We start from the raw sequence: 18,758 nt of genomic DNA, 5'->3' as shown, positions 1-18,758 counted from the left end.
TCTTTAAAATGATGAGAGGGATAGACAGAGTTGATGTGGACAAGCTTTTCCCTTTGAGAATAGGGAAGATTCAAACAAGAGGACATGACTTCAGAATTCAGGGACAGAAGTTTAGGGGTAATATGAGGGGGAACTTCTTTACGCAGAGAGTGGTGGCGGTGTGGAATGAGCTCCCAGTGGAAGTGGTGGAGGCAGGTTCATTGGTATCATTTAAAAATAAATTGGATAGGCATATGGATGAGAAGGGAATGGAGGGTTATGGTACGAGTGCAGGCAGGTGGGACTAAGGGGAAAAAAATTTGTTCGGCATGGACTTGTTGGCCTGTTTCCGTGCTGTAATTGTTATATGGTTATATGGTTACATGACTGGCTATAGGGAAAACAATTCCTTACGTGTGCTGGATGAATATTTTGCCATCATTTATCTCTATAATCAGAAAGGAAGAAAAGCTATGAAAACATTGAACACTAAAAGTAAGAGCACGTGAAAACCATGGAAAACAGCAGCAAGGTTTTTAATATCTTGTGTATTCGATACAACGATTGATGAGTTACACTATGTTGTCCAGTTCACACAACGTTGAGTTGCGTTTATTGTCACGTGTACTGATGTACAGGGAAAAACTTTGGTTGCATGCTAACCAATCAGTGGAAAGACTATACATGATTACAATCGAGCCATCCACAGTGTACAGATACATGATAAAGGGAACAATGCTTAGTGCAATATACAGTCCTGGGAGTCCTAGGAAGACAGTAATTCCTAGTCACTTTGGACTTCATGTGGTATTCAAATGGATGTTGGTTAACATAAAGTGTTTTGGGATTAGTGTTAGAAAATCATGCAAGACACAGGAAGGCCAAGGGTTGGCCATTATTTTATAAGTTGTTGCACGATCATTTTTTCAGCCTAATATTTTACATCACTGGTATACTGTAGACCGGGTGACCTACTTAGGTTTGTTGGCCGCAGAGAGGTTATCTGACCCAATTCCAGCAATTCAGTTGCCCAATCAGTCTTTCATTTCATCTCCAGTATCCTAGTATTGCACCAGAAAGGATACAAAGAGAAATAATGCATTCTAGTTAACCACTGACAGAGACCATTATCTCCAACAGACATTAACAATGACAAGTAAGGATAAAGGTCTGACTGATTTATTCTTTCATTAGTGAATGAGAGACCACCCAAAAAGTTAGCGACTGCTATCTTCACTTCTGTGTGGTTTTCAGTTTCAGTGCTGTTAGTGAGGGACCAGAGTAGAGAGAAGATTATTGATCATACAGTGAACTACCCTCTGCTTTTATATTCCAGTATTTTTTTTCCCTGTTCAAATATATCCATACCTTTCTGGGAGTAATCACTGCAAGTACGTTCAACAACATTTCAGCCACTGTACTTCAGTTTTTAACTTGTTTCATAAAAGAAAAAATCTCTTCTCCCCTCGGTTAAAAAATGACAACAAAAAAAACATATTTTACTCTCTCCGAACCTCTTTTGTATTAATCCACATCATTCAAAGCAGTTAAAATGTTGGAAATAGCATCTTTGAATGACTGAAGCATTACCACGCCAATTTCATTGCTGGTTTCTTGAATGTTGGCATCGAAACTGCCAAAGATTGGAGTTGATACAACGATATCACTTCGGTCTGCCTCTACCAGTATCGCCATCCACTCCTGATTCATCTCCTCGAATTTCCCCTGGTCATATTTCACCAGGTTCTCATCCGTGATTGGGTAAGTGCAGGATGCAGGATAGCAGTCCCGGGGGACTGGAAGCTCGACTTTGCAAAGGGCAGGGAGTTCTGTGAACACTTCAAACATGCGACGAAGGCACCCTGACGTGAGGGGGTTACCCAGGAAGCTGAACTCTGTTAGCCGTTTACACGGCTCCACGGCCAGCATCAACAGGTTGATGTGCTCGTCACCGATGTTACACTCCTCCAGGGTTAGTCTCCTGAGAGTGCCGGATGCTCGGGTCAGCAGCTTGAAGAAGGTCGAAGGGAAAAGGTCAGCCACGTTATGGCCACTCAGGTCCAGCTGTTCCAGGTGGTCAGCATGCAGGCTGTTGGCCAGGTAAGCCATGTCTGCGTGATTTAGACAGCAACTGGACACATCCAGGACCTGCAGAGGAGTTTTTAAAGGACTGCGGAAACATAAAGTTAAAAGAATTGCAACATGTTTTTTTTTTAAATAACATCGACATTTTTGATGCACGTTCCACGATTTCAAGATGTCTCTCAGTGCTTCACTGTTAGTAAATTATCGTTGAAATGCTGCAAAACACAAAGTGGTGGAGTTACTCAGTGGTTCAGGCAGCATCTCAAGATAGGTTGAATAAGTTAGGTCTTTATTCTCTGGAGCGCAGAAGGTTAAGGGGGACTTGATAGAGGTCTTTAAAATGATGAGAGGGATAGACAGAGTTGATGTGGACAAGCTTTTCCCTTTGAGAATAGGGAAGATTCAAACAAGAGGACATGACTTCAGAATTAAGGGACAGAAGTTTAGGGGTAATATGAGGGGGAACTTCTTTACTCAGAGAGTGGGAGCGGTGTGGAATGAGCTTCCAGTGGAAGTGGTGGAGGCAGGTTCATTGGTATCCTTTAAAAATAAATTGGATAGGCATATGGATGAGAAGGGAATGGAGGGTTATGGTATGAGTGCAGGCAGGTGGGACTAAGGGGAAAAAAAATTGTTCGGCACGGACTGGTAGGGCCGCGATGGCCTGTTTCCCTGCTGTAATTGTTATATGGTTATATAGTTATCTGTGGAGGGAATGGATAGGCAATCTTTTGGGTGGGACCTCTTCTTCAGACTAATTGAATCAAGACAGAACCATGATTGAATCGGTCTGAAGAAGGCTTCCAACCCCAAACGTTGTCTGTCCATGTCCTCCACAGATGCTGCCTGACCCGTTGAGTTATCCTAGCACTTTGTATGTTCAAGATGTCAGTATCTGCAGTTCCTTATGCCCCTGTCCCACTTAGGAAACCTGAACGGAAACCTCTGGAGACTTTGCGCCCCACCCGGAGGTTTCAGGTGGTTGCCGGAGGTTGCGGGTAGTGGAAGCAGGTAGGGAGACTGACAAAAACCTCCGGGAACCGCACGGAAACCTTGGGTGGGACGCAAAGTCTCCAGAGGTTTCCGTTCAAGTTTCCTAAGTGGGACAGGGGCATTATGTCTCCACCATTGAAGTAGAGATACCATTGCAACCATTTTAACACAACAAGATCTGTCAATATGATAAATGGCCTGGCAATCTATTCTTTTCAGTGATGTTGTTGCAAGATAGATATTTATTAGAACAGAATGAAAACCCAGTCTTTCTTGAAGTAGCGCTAAATACTTTATTAATATATACCTGAGAATCAGATGAAACTTCAGCTTACAATCTGGTATGAATATTGATTTCTCTAACTTCAAGTAACCCTTGCTCCAACCATCCCTGTTCTCTGACTGGTTCTAGTCCTGATTAAATATTACTCATTGTATGCCACGTTGTCACCTTCCCCTCAGCTAACAATGAACCATTCCACATTTCCTTATCATCATCTGTTGTTTTCATACCTTACCCTTCTACATCTCTTGACTCCCTCTCCCCGGGCTCTCAGTTTGAAGAAGATTCTTGACCTGAAACGTCGCCCATTCCTTCTCTCCAGAGATGCTGCCTGTCCCGCTGAGTTACTCCAGCTTTTTGTGTCTATCTTCAATTTAACGTGTATTTTAACATGGATGAAACCTGCAGATATTTGCTGTGATCTCAAGATGTCTGTCTCATACCTGTAGCTCTTTCATTGGTTTCACATCAGAATCTGCCTGGTTATTCCCTTATAACCATATAACCATATAACAATTACAGCACGGAAACAGGCCATCTCGACCCTTCTAGTCCGTGCCGAACATATAATCTCCCCTAGTCCCATATATCTGCGCTCAGACCATAATCCTCCATTCCCTTCCCATCCATATAACTATCCAATTTATTTTTAAATGATAAAAACGAACCTGCCTCCACCACCTTCACTGGAAGCTCATTCCACACAGCTACCACTCTCTGAGTAAAGAAGTTCCCCCTCATGTTACCCATATAACCATATAACATATAACCATATAACAATTACAGCACGGAAACAGGCCATCTCGACCCTTCTAGTCCGTGCCGAACACATAATCTCCCCTAGTCCCATATACCTGCGCTCAGACCATAACCCTCCATTCCCTTCCCATCCATATAACTATGCAATTTATTTTTAAATGATAAAAACGAACCTGCCTCCACCACCTTCACTGGAAGCTCATTCCACACAGCTACCACTCTCTGAGTAAAGAAGTTCCCCCTCATGTTACCCCTAAACTTCAGTCCCTTAATTCTCATGTCATGTCCCCTTGTTTGAATCTTCCCTACTCTCAGTGGGAAAAGCTTTTCCACGTCAACTCTGTCTATCCCTCTCATCATTTAAAAAACCTCTATCAAGTCCCCCCTTAACCTTCTGCGCTCCAAAGAATAAAGCCCTAACTTGTTCAACCTTTCCCTGTAACTTAGTTGCTGAAACCCAGGCAACATTCTAGTAAATCTCCTCTGTACTCTCTCTATTTTGTTGACATCCTTCATATAATTAGGCGACCAAAATTGTACACCATACTCCAGAATTGGCCTCACCAATGCCTTGTACAATTTTAACATTACATCCCAACTTCTATACTCAATGCTCTGAGTTATAAAGGCCAGCACACCAAAAGCTTTCTTTACCACCCTATCTACATGAGATTCCACTTTCAGGGAACTGTGCACAGTTATTCCCAGATCAATGGATCAAAACTTGTGGTGCTACATGGTACAATCCAAGGGAAGGAAATTACCCAGGAATGACTGCGCTCTGCCCAAGCTGCTTTTTAAATCATGGAGCTGAAATAAACTGTTGTGCTTTCAAATGTTACTCGTTTTTGCCTGAATGTTGTTCACCTCTTTCATAACAGATACTACACGATAAGGTTGCCCAAATTGCGATCAAAGCCATGCATAGAGGCCCTGCGTAAGTGGTGGAACGAGCACAACACCGCACAGAGTATCCTCCCGCCTGTCGCAACAGCCACCTAAAGCCCCCTCCATGAAAGAGTCCGCAGTTCCCATGCTGGTCTCATTAGCCACCACACCACCCACAAAAGTGGAGAAGAGGCAAGTCAAGGTCGATCCCAAGGGACTGCCCAAGAAGAAGGTGTCAGGGATATCTAGGTGTTACATAAAATAGATCCTTTGGCAGGAAGGAATGACAGGTGCTGATTTAAATTGAAGATAGACACAAAATGTTTGAGTAACTCAGCGGGACAGGCGCATCTCTGGAGAGAAGGAAGGTGATGTTTCCGGTCGAGACCCTTCTTCACATCTGAAGGGCCTCGACCCAAAACGTCACCTTTTCCTTCTCTCCAGAGATGCTGCCTGACCCGCTGAGTTATTCCAACATTAGCCTGATCAGTCTGAAGAAGGATCTCGACCCGAAACGTCACCCATTCCTTCTCTCCAGAGATGCTGCCTGCACTGCTGTTACTACAGCATTTTGGGTCTATCTTAGATAGACAGAAGGCTTTTAAATAAGAATTACTTTAGTCAAACAGTATGAAAACAGGCCCTACAGCCCAACTTGCCCACACCGGCCAACATGTCCCAGCTACACTAGTCCAACCTGCCTGTGTTTGGCCAAACTCCTTCCAAACCTGTCCTATCCATGTACCGGTCTGTTTCTTAAACATTGGGATAGTTTCTGCTACTACTTCCTCTGGCAGCTCAGTCCATACACCCACCACCCTTATAAGAGGTAAGCCATTTAGAACGGAGATGTGGAAACACTTTTTCACACAGAGAGTTGTGAGTCTGTGGAATTCTCTGCGGTGGAGGCTGGTTCTCGGGATACTTTCAAGAGAGAGCTAGATAGTGCTCTTGAAGATAGCGGATTCAGGGGATATGGGGAGAAGGCATGAACGGGGTACTGATTGGGGATGATCAGCCATGATCACATTGAATGGCGGTGCTGGCTCGATGGGCTGAATGGCCTACTCCTGCACCTATTGTCTATTGTCTATTAATTTTCTCAAAATATAACTGAAAATTGGACCTCTCCAGAGCATCACAAGGAGAACAATGCCTCAATTTATTAAGACTTTGGACTTGTTTTTTCTTTGTAAACAATGTCAAAATATGGCGACTGTGCATTTGTGAGTTGCACAGAAGATTCTCACTGTACTGCGCATAAATGACAATAACAAACCATTGACCAATTGCTAATGGGGGCATGAGCATGGGGGAAATAGTATTTTAAAGGAAACTAGACCAAGTGCAGACCCGTTGGTTCTGCCCCCCCAATGGTGTGATCCCCCAACCCAATATTCCACCATGCACCCGTCTCCTCCAACGGAACTGAACCCGTTCCCAAATGTAAGATTCCAGCACTCCCCTGCGATTGAAAAATAATTCCAATTGCACCTACCCTGCCTGCTGCAGCAGTTCCAATTGCAATACCAATTGGCCCTCCCCCTCCTGTTGAAGCTGTGATATCCCATTGAGGTGAAAAGTTCAGAGTGTTACTGTCTTGCAACTTTGTTTTGAAGTGTGTTGAAAGCTGATAGGAAGGAGTGTATTGGGCATTGTGACATCACACGATGGAACGAATCAAAAGGCAGAAAGGCAGCCGGCAGCCGGACGGACGGACGGCAGGCGGCAGCCACAGACTTTTATATAATAATAGATAGATAGATAGATAGATAGATAGATAGATAGATAGATAGATAGATAGATAGATAGATAGATAGATAGATAGATAGATAGATAGATAGATAGATAGATAGATGGATAGATAGATAGATATGTAAACCAAATACGAACAGATAATACTGTTTAAGGTTAGAATTGACATCTTTGATTGCCTCGACTGAAGGAGTTTGAGGAAACTGTGAATGGCAGTTCTCAATTTGGCCAAGGCCTTGCTGAAGTTTCACAAAGAACATAGGTATCAGAGTATATAATAAAATGTGGAGCCTAATATTAGCCTCGACCAGGAATTAAGAATTGTCTTTTGAAATTGATGAATAGTTTGGAGTGAATGATTAAGTAATGCTTCAACTACAGAGATGTTCTGTAATGTCTAAAATTATCTCCACAGATCAATGTCCCAGAGGACTGGAACTTATACTTATATGGTGAGAAGCCTTTATGATCGAGCCAATCGCAGTATTTTGAAGTGCTGTCAGTGCTGTAAGCCTGGAAGTTCAGTATCCTGTGATAGTGATCAGATAATCCAATTTGAGCTTGGCTAAGGATAAATATTGGATAGGATCCTCTGAAGAAGAGTCCCAACCCAAAATCTGCCCCTTTCTCCCTCAGATGTTGCCTGACCCGTTGAGTTCCTCCAGCATTTTGTGTTTTGCTCACAACTCCACCATCTGCAGTTCCTTGTGTCTCCTTGAGAGAATCTTTCTTGTTTCATATAAGAAGACTTGCTTCCAGGCCTTTCTTAAGGGCCTGTCCCACGAGCATGCGACCTGCATGCGGCAAGCGCGACCAAACCAGAAGCGGGAGCCGCTCGGAGGTTGAGTGAGTGACACAGCGTCGAGGTGGCTGCAGGCCGGCAGGCCGTTGCTGCGCAGAATTTTTGAACACGGTCAGTTTTTCGGAGCCCCGCTCGATGTCGGGACCAGCTCCGCACAACTCCATACGGCTCCGGCGATCGAAATGGGACCGGCCCCATGAGGCCATACGGCTCAAGCGACCACGTTAGGTCGCGCTTGCCGCATGCAGGCGCATGCTGGTGGGACAGGCCCTTTAGTGATGGAACATAGAACAATAGCACAGGAACGGGCCCTTCAGCCCAAAATATTTGTGCCAGACATGATGCCAAGTTAAACCGATTTCATCTGCTGGTACATGATTCATATCCCTCTGTTAAAGAAGGAACTGCAGATGCTGCAAAATCGAAGGTAGACAAAAATGCTGGAGAAACTCAGCGGGTGAGACAGCATCTATGGAGCGAAGGAAATAGGCAACGTTTTGGGTTGAAACCCGTCTTCCGTCTGAAACCCTTTTCCAGTCTTCAGTCTCACCCGCTGAGTTTCTTCAGCATTTTTGTCTACCTCCATATCCCTCTATTCCCCGCACCTCCATGTGCCTAACCAAAAGCCTATTCTCAGCGGGTGCAGAAGCATCTATGGAGCGATGGAAATAGGCAACGTTTCGGGCTGAATCCCTTCTTCAGTCTGATGGAGGGTGGGGAGTGGGGGGAAAGAAAGGAAAAAGGAAGAGGAGGAGCCCGAGGGCTGAGGGAGAGCTGAGAAGGGGAGAAGACAGCAAGGGCTACCGGAAATTGGAGAAGTCAATGTTTATGCCGCTAGGGTGCAGACTGCCCAAGCGGAATATGAGGTGCTGTTCCTCCAATTTCCGGTGGTGCTCACTCTGGCCATGGAGGAGGCCCAGGACAGAGAGGTCGATTTGAAATGGGATGGGGAAGTTGAAGTGCTGAGCCACCGGGAGGTCAGTTTGGTTAATGCGGACCGAGCGGAGGTGTTCAGCGAAACGATAGCCAAGCCTAAGCTTGGTCTCACCGATGTAGATCAGCTGACATCTAGAGCAGCGGATGCAATAGATGAGGTAGGAGCAGGTGCAGGTGAACCTCTTTTGCAACTGGAAAGACTGCTTGGGTCCTTGAATGGAGTCAAGGGGGGCGGTAAAATAACAAGTGTAGCATCCTTGTAGTTGCAAGGGAAAGTGTCCGAGGAGGGGGTGGTGCGGGAGGGAAGGGAAGAATTGACAAGGGAGTTGCAGAGGGAGCGGTCTTTGCGGAAGGCAGGCATGGGGGAGATGGGAAGATGTGGCGAGTGGTGGGGTCATGTTGGAGGTGGCAAAACTTACGGAGGATTATTTGTTGTATATGACGGCTAGTGAGGTGGAAGGGAGGACTAGGGGGACTCTGCCCTTGTTGCGAGTGGGGGGGATGGGGAGAGAGAGCAGTGTTACGTGGTATGGAAGAGACCCTGGTGCGAGCCTCATCTATAGTAGGGGAGGGGAACCCCCGTTCCCTGAAGAATGAGGACATTTCCGATGCCCTGGTGTGGAACACCTCATCCTGGGAGCAGATGCGGCGTAGACGGAGGAATTGGGACTAGGGGATGGAGTCCTTACAGGAAGCAGGGTGGGAAGAAGTGCAGTCCAGATAGCCTGGGAGTCAGTGGGTTTATAGTATATGTCGGTCAGAAATCTATCACCTGCGATGGAGATAGTGAGGTCAAGGAAAGATAGGGAAGTGTCGGAAATGGTCCAGGTGTATTTGAGTGCCGGATGAAAGTTAGTGGTGAAGTGGATGAAGTCAGTCAGTTGTGTGTGGGTGCAGGAGGTGGCACCAAAGCAGTCGTCGATGTAACGGAGGTAGAGGTCGGGGATGGGGCCCAGGTACGTATTGAACAAGGATTGTTCGACGCTAAAGGTGGTGCCTTTGACAGTGCACCATTACCTCAGAGTCTCACCAGCGGCACAGTGGTGCAGCGGTAAAGTTATAGCCTTACAGCGCCAGACTCCCAGGTCCCATCCTGACTACAGGTTTTGCCTGTACTGAGTTTGTACGTTCTCTCTGGGACCATGTGGATTTTCTCCAGGTGCTCTGGTTTCCTCCCACACTCCAAAGACTTACAGGTTTGTAGGTTAACTAGCTTTTTGGCAAGATTGTAAATTGTCCCGAGTGTGTGTTGGATAGTGCTAGTGTACGGGGATCGCTGGTCGGCGTGGAGTCGGTGGGCCAAAGGAGCTGTTTCCATGCTGTATCTCAAAAGTCTAAAGCTTCAGTCTGAACTTCAGCCACTAAGCCACTGGTCTGATGTTGGGAAAGACAACCCACAGGGTTGCATGACCATTCAACCATGTGAACCTTACTGTTTTATAACCATATAACCATATAACAATTACAGCACGGAAACAGGCCATCTCGGCCCTACAAGTCCGTGCCAAACAACTTTTTTTCCCTTAGTCCCACCTGCCTGCACTCATACCATAACCCTCCATTCCCTTCTCATCCATATGCCTATCCAATTTATTTTTAAATGATACCAACGAACCTGCCTCCACCACTTCCACTGGGAGCTCATTCAACACCGCTACCACTCTCTGAGTAAAGAAGTTCCCCCTCATGTTACCCCTAAACTTCTGTCCCTTAATTCTGAAGGCATGTCCTCTTGTTTGAATCTTCCCTATTCTCAAAGGGAAAAGCTTGTCCACATCAACTCTGTCTATCCCTCTCATCATTTTAAAGACGTCTATCAAGTCCCCCCCTTAACCTTCTGCGCTCCAGAGAATAAAGCCCTAACTTATTCAACCTTTCTCTGTAACTTAGTTGTTGAAACCCAGGCAACATTCTAGTAAATCTCCTCTGTACTCTCTCTATTTTGTTGACATCCTTCCTATAATTAGGCGACCAAAATTGTACAGCATACTCCAGAATTGGTCTCACCAATGCCTTGTACAATTTTAACATTACATCCCAGCTTCTATACTCAATGCTCTGATTTATAAAGGCCAGCATACCAAAAGCTTTCTTTTAAAGTCAGAAATTATGTCCTAATCCTAGTCCATAGCATTAATGTGGCAGAAGGGCATAATTCAGGTGGCCCAGTGCCGCAGCTGTTCGAGCTGCTGCCTCAGTGCCAGAGACCCGGGTTCGATCCTGACCTCGGATATTGTCTATGTCGAGTTTGCACGTTCTCCCTGTGACCACGTGCATTTCCATTGGTGCTCTGGTTTCCTCCCACATCCCAAATATGTGCAGGTTTGCAGATTAATTGGCCTCTGTAAATGACCCCCTAGTGTGTAGGGTGTGGAGGAGAAAGTAAACTAACACAGAACGAGTGTGACCATGGTCAACGTGGATTCCATGGGCTGAAGGCACTGTTTCTCTAAGTTGCTGTATCCTGAAACTAAACTAAAGCTAGACTAATTACAAAATTACATGAACAGACAACTGCCAAGCTTACATTACAGCTGAACTTATTGCAATAATAGTTAAAAGGATCGCTAGGAATTGTAGGGTTTCAGGCGCCAGAAGGCAACATTCTAGTAAATCTCCTCTGTACTCTCTCTATTTTGTCCATCAAGTAGCCCATCAAGTCTACTCCACGGTTCAATCGTGGCTGATCTGGAGTCGTAGAGTCGTATAGCACAGAAACAGGCCCTTCAGCCCTGCTTGACCATATCTCCATGCAGAGAAATCCCATTAGTATCGTTCAATGACGTGTTCCTCATAGCTTTACAAATGATTCCCTCTCCAGCATCCATCTTATTCCTGAAGTCATTGATTCTATTTTTCTAAGTCATTGACTATTTTTCACTTCACAAGGCAGTGAACACTATGTCATAAATGATCTCTGCATAAAGTTCATAGAAACATAGAAACATAGAAATTAGGTGCAGGAGTAGGCCATTCGGCCCCGTCGAGCCTGCACCGCCATTCAATATGATCATGGCTGATCATCCAACTCAGTATCCCGTACCTGCCTTCTCTCCATACCCCCTGATCCCCTTAGCCACAAGGGCCACATCTAACCCCCTCTTAAATATAGCCAATGAACTGGCCTCAACTACCCTTTGTGGCAGAGAGTTCCAGAGATTCACCACTCTATGTGTGAAAAAAGTTCTTCTCATCTCGGTTTTAAAGGATTTCCCCCTTATCCTTAAGCTGTGACCCCTTGTCCTGGACTTCCCTAACATCGGGAACAATCTTCCTGCATCTAGCCTGTCCAACCCCTTAAGTTTCTTTAAGAGAATTAGGCCAGTCAAGTCTACTCCGCCATTCAATCATGGCTGATCTATCGAAAAGAAAGCATTTCTCATTATATTCCCTTTATACCTTTTTACCCAACATTTTAAATCTGTATCCCATACTCCTTGAACCAAATGCTAACGAGAACAGCTTCACCCTATTCACTCCATCTCAACTAGTGATTTGCTTGTGTCACAAGTGTAATGATACTCAGCCTACCTGAGTATCTTGCGTATTCGTCCAGTTAGAATGGAAAAAGACAGGCTCAGTTCTGTAAGAAATTTCATCCCACTTAACAATTCGCCGATTCTCACCAACATAAGTTCAGCCTCTTGTGTGATTCCACGTACGTCAAAGGTTCTTGTCGGGAGTGTCAGCGATCTGAGCTGCGGGAATGCAACTTGGGTCAAGAGGAGTTCAAAATGCTCCATTTCCAGGTGGACGTTGTGGACTAATTCCAACTTCTGCAGTGTCTCAGGCCTGACCAGATTGATGATGTAGAAGAAGTTCCTCAGAGACAAACTGTCGGCCCTGAACTCCACGCAATGGATCTTCAGTGGGCACTGCTTCCTCAACAGCAAGGCCTCAACCACTGTTTCATAGTTCCTCTGCGTCACAAACAGGCTGAGCAAAACCTCAACGGAAATATCTGACACCAGGCTTCCGAGCTGACATGCCTCTACCTCGACCTGCAGGTTAAAGCAGGTCCGTGCCATCAACTCCGTTCTCCCCCACCTCCCTAAGGTTTTGCCACACTTGCAGGGCTGAGATTCCCTGTCTACAAGGCCCGTGAGATCAAACACTTTCAGCCTCTTTAGATATGTGTCTGAGGTGTGCAACACGTAACTCTTCAGCCCTGACACGCACGCTTGCAGGCAGAGCAGGCATGTCCTGCTGCACAAATCGTCCTCGCAGTCTGGGGTTTTCCCCAGGAGTTTCCTGATGCTGAATTCTGCCAACGGCCACCTTTCCACCAAGTCGTGAATGAGCGTGGCTTGCTCCAGCATGTAGCTCGCTTTGAAGAGCAGAGGGTACAGGTTGTGCGCAGCCGAGGCGATACTTCTCTTTGCGATCTGGGCATTGGATACCAGGGCTTGGGCACACATGAACCGCAAGGTCTTCATTCTGCCTGGGCTCTGTTGGGCTTGCTGCTTCCTGTGTTCATGCCCCTGTGAAAGCGTGACTTTGAGTGACCCAGGATCTCACTCACATTCGGTGTCGTGTATTTTTAGCGGCGGCACTACAGTGTCAGCTGCTCTCTCCTGAACAGGAGACATCGCAGTCATGTGTTCAAGCCAACGGCTATTTTAAAAGCAAACAGCTAGGCAGGCCAAGGCTGAGACTGCATTTGCCTGGGAACTGTTTCCCTGAGATCTAAATGATCTAGTCAATACAAAACCATCCGATTGAACTTTGGTTTGCCAACAGTCATATAAACACAAAAATACAAAATACATGAAACATGAAATTAATGTGACATGTGGAAAGGATTGGGGATGTGCAAAGATTTTGGGGGTGGGGGGGGGGGGGGGGGGGGGGGGGGGTGGAGTCAGTCTCGGGTTATCCAATGACAGAAGGGGGAGGGGTTGTACAGTTTCATAGCCACAGGAAAAGAATATCCTGTGGCGTTCTGTCATAGTGTCATTGAGTGATGCAGTGTGGAAACAGGCCCTTCGGCCCAACTCGCCCTGACCGGCCAACAATGTCCCAGCTACACTAGTCCCATTTGACTTCGCTTGCTCCTTATCCCTCCAAACCTGTCCTATCCATGTACCTGTCTAATTGGTTCTTAATTGATGAGATAGTCCCAGCCTCGACTACCTCCTCTGGCAGCTTGTTCCGTACTCCCACCACCATTTGTGTGGAAAAGTTACCTCTCGGATTCCTATTAAATCTCTTCCCCTTCACCTTGAACCTATGTCCTTTGGTCCGCAATTCCGTTAACATGGGCAAAAGACCCTGTGCGTCTGCCCGATCTATTCCTCTCATGATTTTGTATTCCTCTATAAGATCTTCCCTCATCCTCCTGTGCTCCATGAAATAGAGATCCAGCCTACTCAACCTCTCCCTATAGTTCACACCTTCTAGTCCTGGCAACATCATCATCAATCTTCTCTGTACCCTTTCAAACTTGGCAATATCTTTCCTATAACATGGTGCCCAGAACTGAACACAATATTCTAAATGCAGTCTCACCAACGTCTTATACAACTGGAACATGACCTCCCAACTTCTATACTCTGGATCTTGGTGAAACCAGTCTGTTGCTGAAGATACTCCTCAGGTTGACCAGTGTGTCATGGAGGAGGTGAGATCTGTTGTCCACGATGCCCGCACTTTGAGGAGCATCCTCCTCTCCAAGACCACCCCGCATGAATCCAACTCCGCCCCCGGATGGAGCCAGCCTTCCTGAAACCACAGCTATAACAGTATGGAGAAGGCTCCAGATCCCAGACATTGCTTATCCGTATCCTCCAGAGATTCTGCTTGACCTGCCAAGTTACTTTGACCCTCTACACTTCAAAAGCAAGCATGTTGCTAGAACAAGCCACAGTGATTCATGAATTAGTAGAGAAGAACTGACTCTAGATTGCAGCATCTGCAGTTGCTTGTGTCTCCATTCTACCGCAATTCTTCCTCAACATGAGCACCACATATTTTTCCATCTATTGTTCATTCATAGACATCAACAGGTTGCACTAGAGCTAGTAAGAAATACATGGAACAATAACAGCAACTTGCATTTCAACTGCATTCTTTCATGGTGTAATTTGTACAAGACCATTGGCAACAATTGTACAAGACATTGGTGAGGCCACATTTAGAGTACTGTGTCCAGTTTTGATCAGTCAGTTATAGGCTGGAAATTAAGCTGGAAAGAGAGCAGAGAGGATTTACGAGGTTGTTGCCAGGACTTGAGGGGCTGAGCTATAAGGAGAGTTTGGATAGCTAAGACTATATTCCTTGGAGCGCAGGAGGATAAGGGCGATAGTTAGGATGAATGCATGAAGTCTTTTACCCATGATAGCGGAATCAAAAACCAGAGGTCTTAGGTTTCAGTTGAGGGGGACAAAATGTAATATAAATCTGAGTGATAGTGCATATGTGGAACAAGCTGCCAGAGGAGGTAGTTGAGGCAGGTGGAATGTAACAGCATTTAAAAGAAGCCTCGCGGGTCGATCTGCAGTCGGCGGTTGATGGTTATTATCTAAATGGTGGCCGATTAGGAAAAGGGGAGATGCAGCGAGACCTGGGTGTCATGGTACACAAGTCATTGAAAGTAGGCATGCAGGTGCAGCAGGCAGTGAAGAAAGCGAATGGTATGTTAGCATTCATAGCAAAATGATTTGAGTATAGGAGCAGGGAGGTTCTACTGCAGTTGTACAGGGTCTTGGTGTGACCACACCTGGAGTATTGCGTACAGTTTTGGTCTCCAAATCTGAGGAAGGACATTCTTGCCATAGAGGGAGTTCAGAGAAGGTTCACCAGACTGATTCCTGGGATGTCAGGACCTTCAGATGAAGAAAGACTGGATAGACTTGGTTTGTACTCGCTAGAATTTAGAAGATTGAGGGGGGATCTTATAGAAACTTACAAAATTCTTAATGGGTTGGACAGGCTAGATGCAGGAAGATTGTTCCCGATGTTGGGGAAGTCCAGGACAAGGGGTCACAATTTAAGGATAAAGGGGAAATCCTTTAGGACCGAGATGAGAAAAACATTTTTCACACACAGAGTGGTGAATCTCTGGAACTCTCTGCCACAGAAGGTAGTTGAGGCCAGTTCAATGGCTATATTTAAGAGGGAGTTAGATGTGGCCCTTGTGACTAAAGGGATCAGGGGGTATGGAGAGTAGGCAGGCACAGGATACTGAGTTGGATGATCAGCCATGATCATATTGAATGGCGTGCAGGCTCGAAGGGCCGAATGGCCTACTCCTGCACCTTTTTTCTACGTTTCCACGAGAGGGTGGGGGAACCGCTGTGAGGGGGGGAGGGGAAGAACAATGGAGGACGCAAGCAAAGAATTCCACTGTCACCTGTGACAATAAAGTAGTCCATCCAAGATACTTGCAACATGTTTAGCGGGATATTGGGCAAACACAGGCAAATGGATGGGGCATCTTGGTTGGCATGGATAAGCTGGACTGATGGGAATGAATCCTAGCTGTATGACTCAATGACCATGACTCTAATTAAAACAATTAGCTCAAAGTCACATGAGTGGTTCGGAAGATTAACAAATGGCTTGGACAAAAAACAATAGGTCTGACAAATGATGCTAAAATAGATGAGGCTTTATCTAGCTGCCACCTCTATAAACCCAATTGATTTCTCTAATTGGACTCATTGCTTCTGCCACATCCATTATTGGAGGAACAGCAATGTCTCCAGTTTGTTGTTTTCCACCATAAAATTCATTTCCTGGCTGATTTTTTTGCATTTCTGGCATCTGCCTAAAGCTGAGCCAGACTGCAACCTTGCTTTTCTGTTTGGCTCTGAAATGAGTTTCCTATCTCCAATCTATCATGCCATTGAAGCTGTCTAATTTCACCTCTATTGCATTGCATAGCATTGACCCTGCCTCAGGTTACCAGCTGTTGATATCCTCATCCAAGCCACATTTATCTTTCAATGTAACGAGTCCAATGCTTTCCTGACCACCCTCTCACCTTCCAACCTTTGTAAACTCATGCTCATACCAGCATATAGCTTGTTCCAAGATTTATTCACCCACCCCCCTCCCCCCCATGCTTGCTGATCTAAATCGGGCAATCTTATTTTTATCTTAAAATTCTCTTCCTAGTTTTCGAACCTTTCATTGCCTGCAAGCAAATCCAGCTCCAGAAATGTTCCACATTTTTCCATATCCGCCCTTTTGTTTTAGTCCTGACATTTGACCCTTGCTCACGGTCCGCTGTTTGGCCGGAAACTGGGAAGTTCACTTCCTCAACCTTACCACATCGTCAAAGGTCCTCTTTAGAACCTAACCCTTGGCCTTGATATCATCAGAAATGTGGTGCAAATGGTGGCAGAGATGAAGAGCTTTGGAAAGATCTAGAATATGAAGGTTCAGATGTCGAAGCAAAAATGGGACGACATCACCTAATAAAGTGCATCACTAATAAGATACTTCATACCCACTCATCCACTCCCACACCCAGTCCCTTTCATCATTAAGTTGATGGGGATAATGCAAATTTCTTACCTTCTGCAGTTACTTGCCAATGGTGAGAACAGTTGTCTCTAGTATCTTTAGTTTAGTTTGGAGATACAGCGCAGAAACAGGCCCTTCGGCCCATCGAGTCCACACCCACCAGCGATCCCCGCACATCAACACTGTCCTACACCCTACACACACTAGGGACATTTTACATTTATATACTTTTACCAAGCCAACTAACCTACAGACCTGTGCGTCTTTGGAGTGTGGGAGGAAACCGAAGATCTCAGAAAAAAACCCATGCGGTCATGGGGAGAACTTACAAATCCGTACAGGCAGCACCCGTAGTTAGGATCGAACCTGGTGCTGTAAGGCAGCAGCTCTACCACTGTGTCACCCCATCAGGGTTGAATTATCATTGTCTGCATTGACATCTTCCTCGCTATTCATTTATTATTTAGAAGAGCCTTTTCCCTTATCATCATTGGGACCCGAATCACATTATTTGGATTTGATTTGATTTGATTTGATTGTCTTTGTACAGGTACACCAAAATGCAGTTTAGCATCTAGTCAGAGTGCAAGGTAGTAAAAATACTGGTTAAACAATATTTGCAACGTGGATGAATTAATCTAGTACATAGGCAAATAAATATATACGGATAAAAGAGTATGAAAGATAGCTAGCGTCGGGCCTGTGAGTTCAGCAGGGTAACGGTATTTTGGAAAAAGCTGTTCCATTGCTGATGTATTGTCTCTTGATGGATTAATTGGATCCTCATTATTTCTTGGTGATAATATGATCTCTTGTTATTTCTGCTGCTCAGCTCAGTGATTTAGATCAACACCCATCCTTGTCACTTTAATCTTAAAATACTTATCCTTGTTTTCCATGTAATATGTTATAGCTTAATGTTCAGATTTTGCAGCAACTTTTAATTACTATTCAACTATCATTCATTTTCTTCCATGCTGTGATGTTGAGGACTGTGTCTGACAAGGATGTCAAAGCAATAGTATAAAATTATTGATGCTAATTCTCTGCTCTTTCTCACGTTTACTTGCAGACGGGACATAACCCCAAAGCAGTACCTGGCCCTAAAGTATCAGAAACATGCACAGTAAGGAATCTGGTCTGTTAATAGCTTACAGGCCATAAGCACAAATAGGGACAGTCTATTCTGAAGGATCATAAAGGTGTATTTAAGAGGGAGTTAGATGTGGCCCTTGTGGCTAAAGGGATCAGGGGGTATGGAGAGAAGGCAGGTACAGGATACTCGAAGGGCAGAATGGCCTACTCCTGCACCTATTTTCTATGTTTCTATGTTTCTAAAGGTGGAATGAGTTCGGAGAGAATTATGGAAGGGAGTTTGGCAAAGTGTTGAAGAAAGGTTTCAGAGACTGATGTGAAGGAATTGAGGAATTGAGGAATTGAGTCTCTGGAACTCTCTGCCACAGAGGGTAGTCGAGGCCAGTTCATTGGCTATATTTAAGAGGGAGTTAGATGTGGCCCTTGTGGCTAAGGGGATCAGAGGGTATGGAGAGAAGGCAGGTACGGGATACTGAGTTGGATGATCAGCCATGATCATATTGAATGGCGGTGCAGGCTCGAAGGGCCGAATGGCCTACTCCTGCACCTAATTTCTATGTTTCTATACGTTGAATGACCCTACAGGAGACATTACATCGAAAATAAACTGACCATCTGCTTATGGAAAGTGCAATCTCTGAGCATTTATTCGTTCAAACCAGTTGCAAGAAACAAAATTTGCAATGTCATGCCCCTTTAAGACCCAATTTGTGG

At 45.3% G+C, this 18,758-nt stretch overlaps 1 protein-coding gene across 1 annotated transcript; it reads right to left on the bottom strand.

Annotated features, from left to right (window-relative positions):
• Nucleotides 1-411: 411 nt before the first annotated feature.
• Nucleotides 412-13,032, bottom strand: lrrc14b (leucine rich repeat containing 14B). The gene is made up of 2 exons (XM_055651538.1): nt 12,012-13,032; nt 412-2,149 (listed from the first exon to the last, which is right to left on the bottom strand). The coding sequence occupies exons 1-2, from the start codon at nt 12,914-12,916 to the stop codon at nt 1,504-1,506; spliced, it is 1,551 nt and encodes a 516-aa protein (XP_055507513.1). The 5' UTR covers nt 12,917-13,032; the 3' UTR covers nt 412-1,503.
• Nucleotides 13,033-18,758: the final 5,726 nt, after the last annotated feature.

The sequence above is a fragment of the Leucoraja erinacea genome, chromosome 2 (genome assembly GCF_028641065.1).
Source record: "Leucoraja erinacea ecotype New England chromosome 2, Leri_hhj_1, whole genome shotgun sequence".
Classification (NCBI taxonomy): domain Eukaryota; kingdom Metazoa; phylum Chordata; class Chondrichthyes; order Rajiformes; family Rajidae; genus Leucoraja; species Leucoraja erinaceus.
The sequence above is the reverse complement of the archived record's forward strand: the minus strand, read 5'-3'. Positions and strand labels throughout refer to the sequence as shown.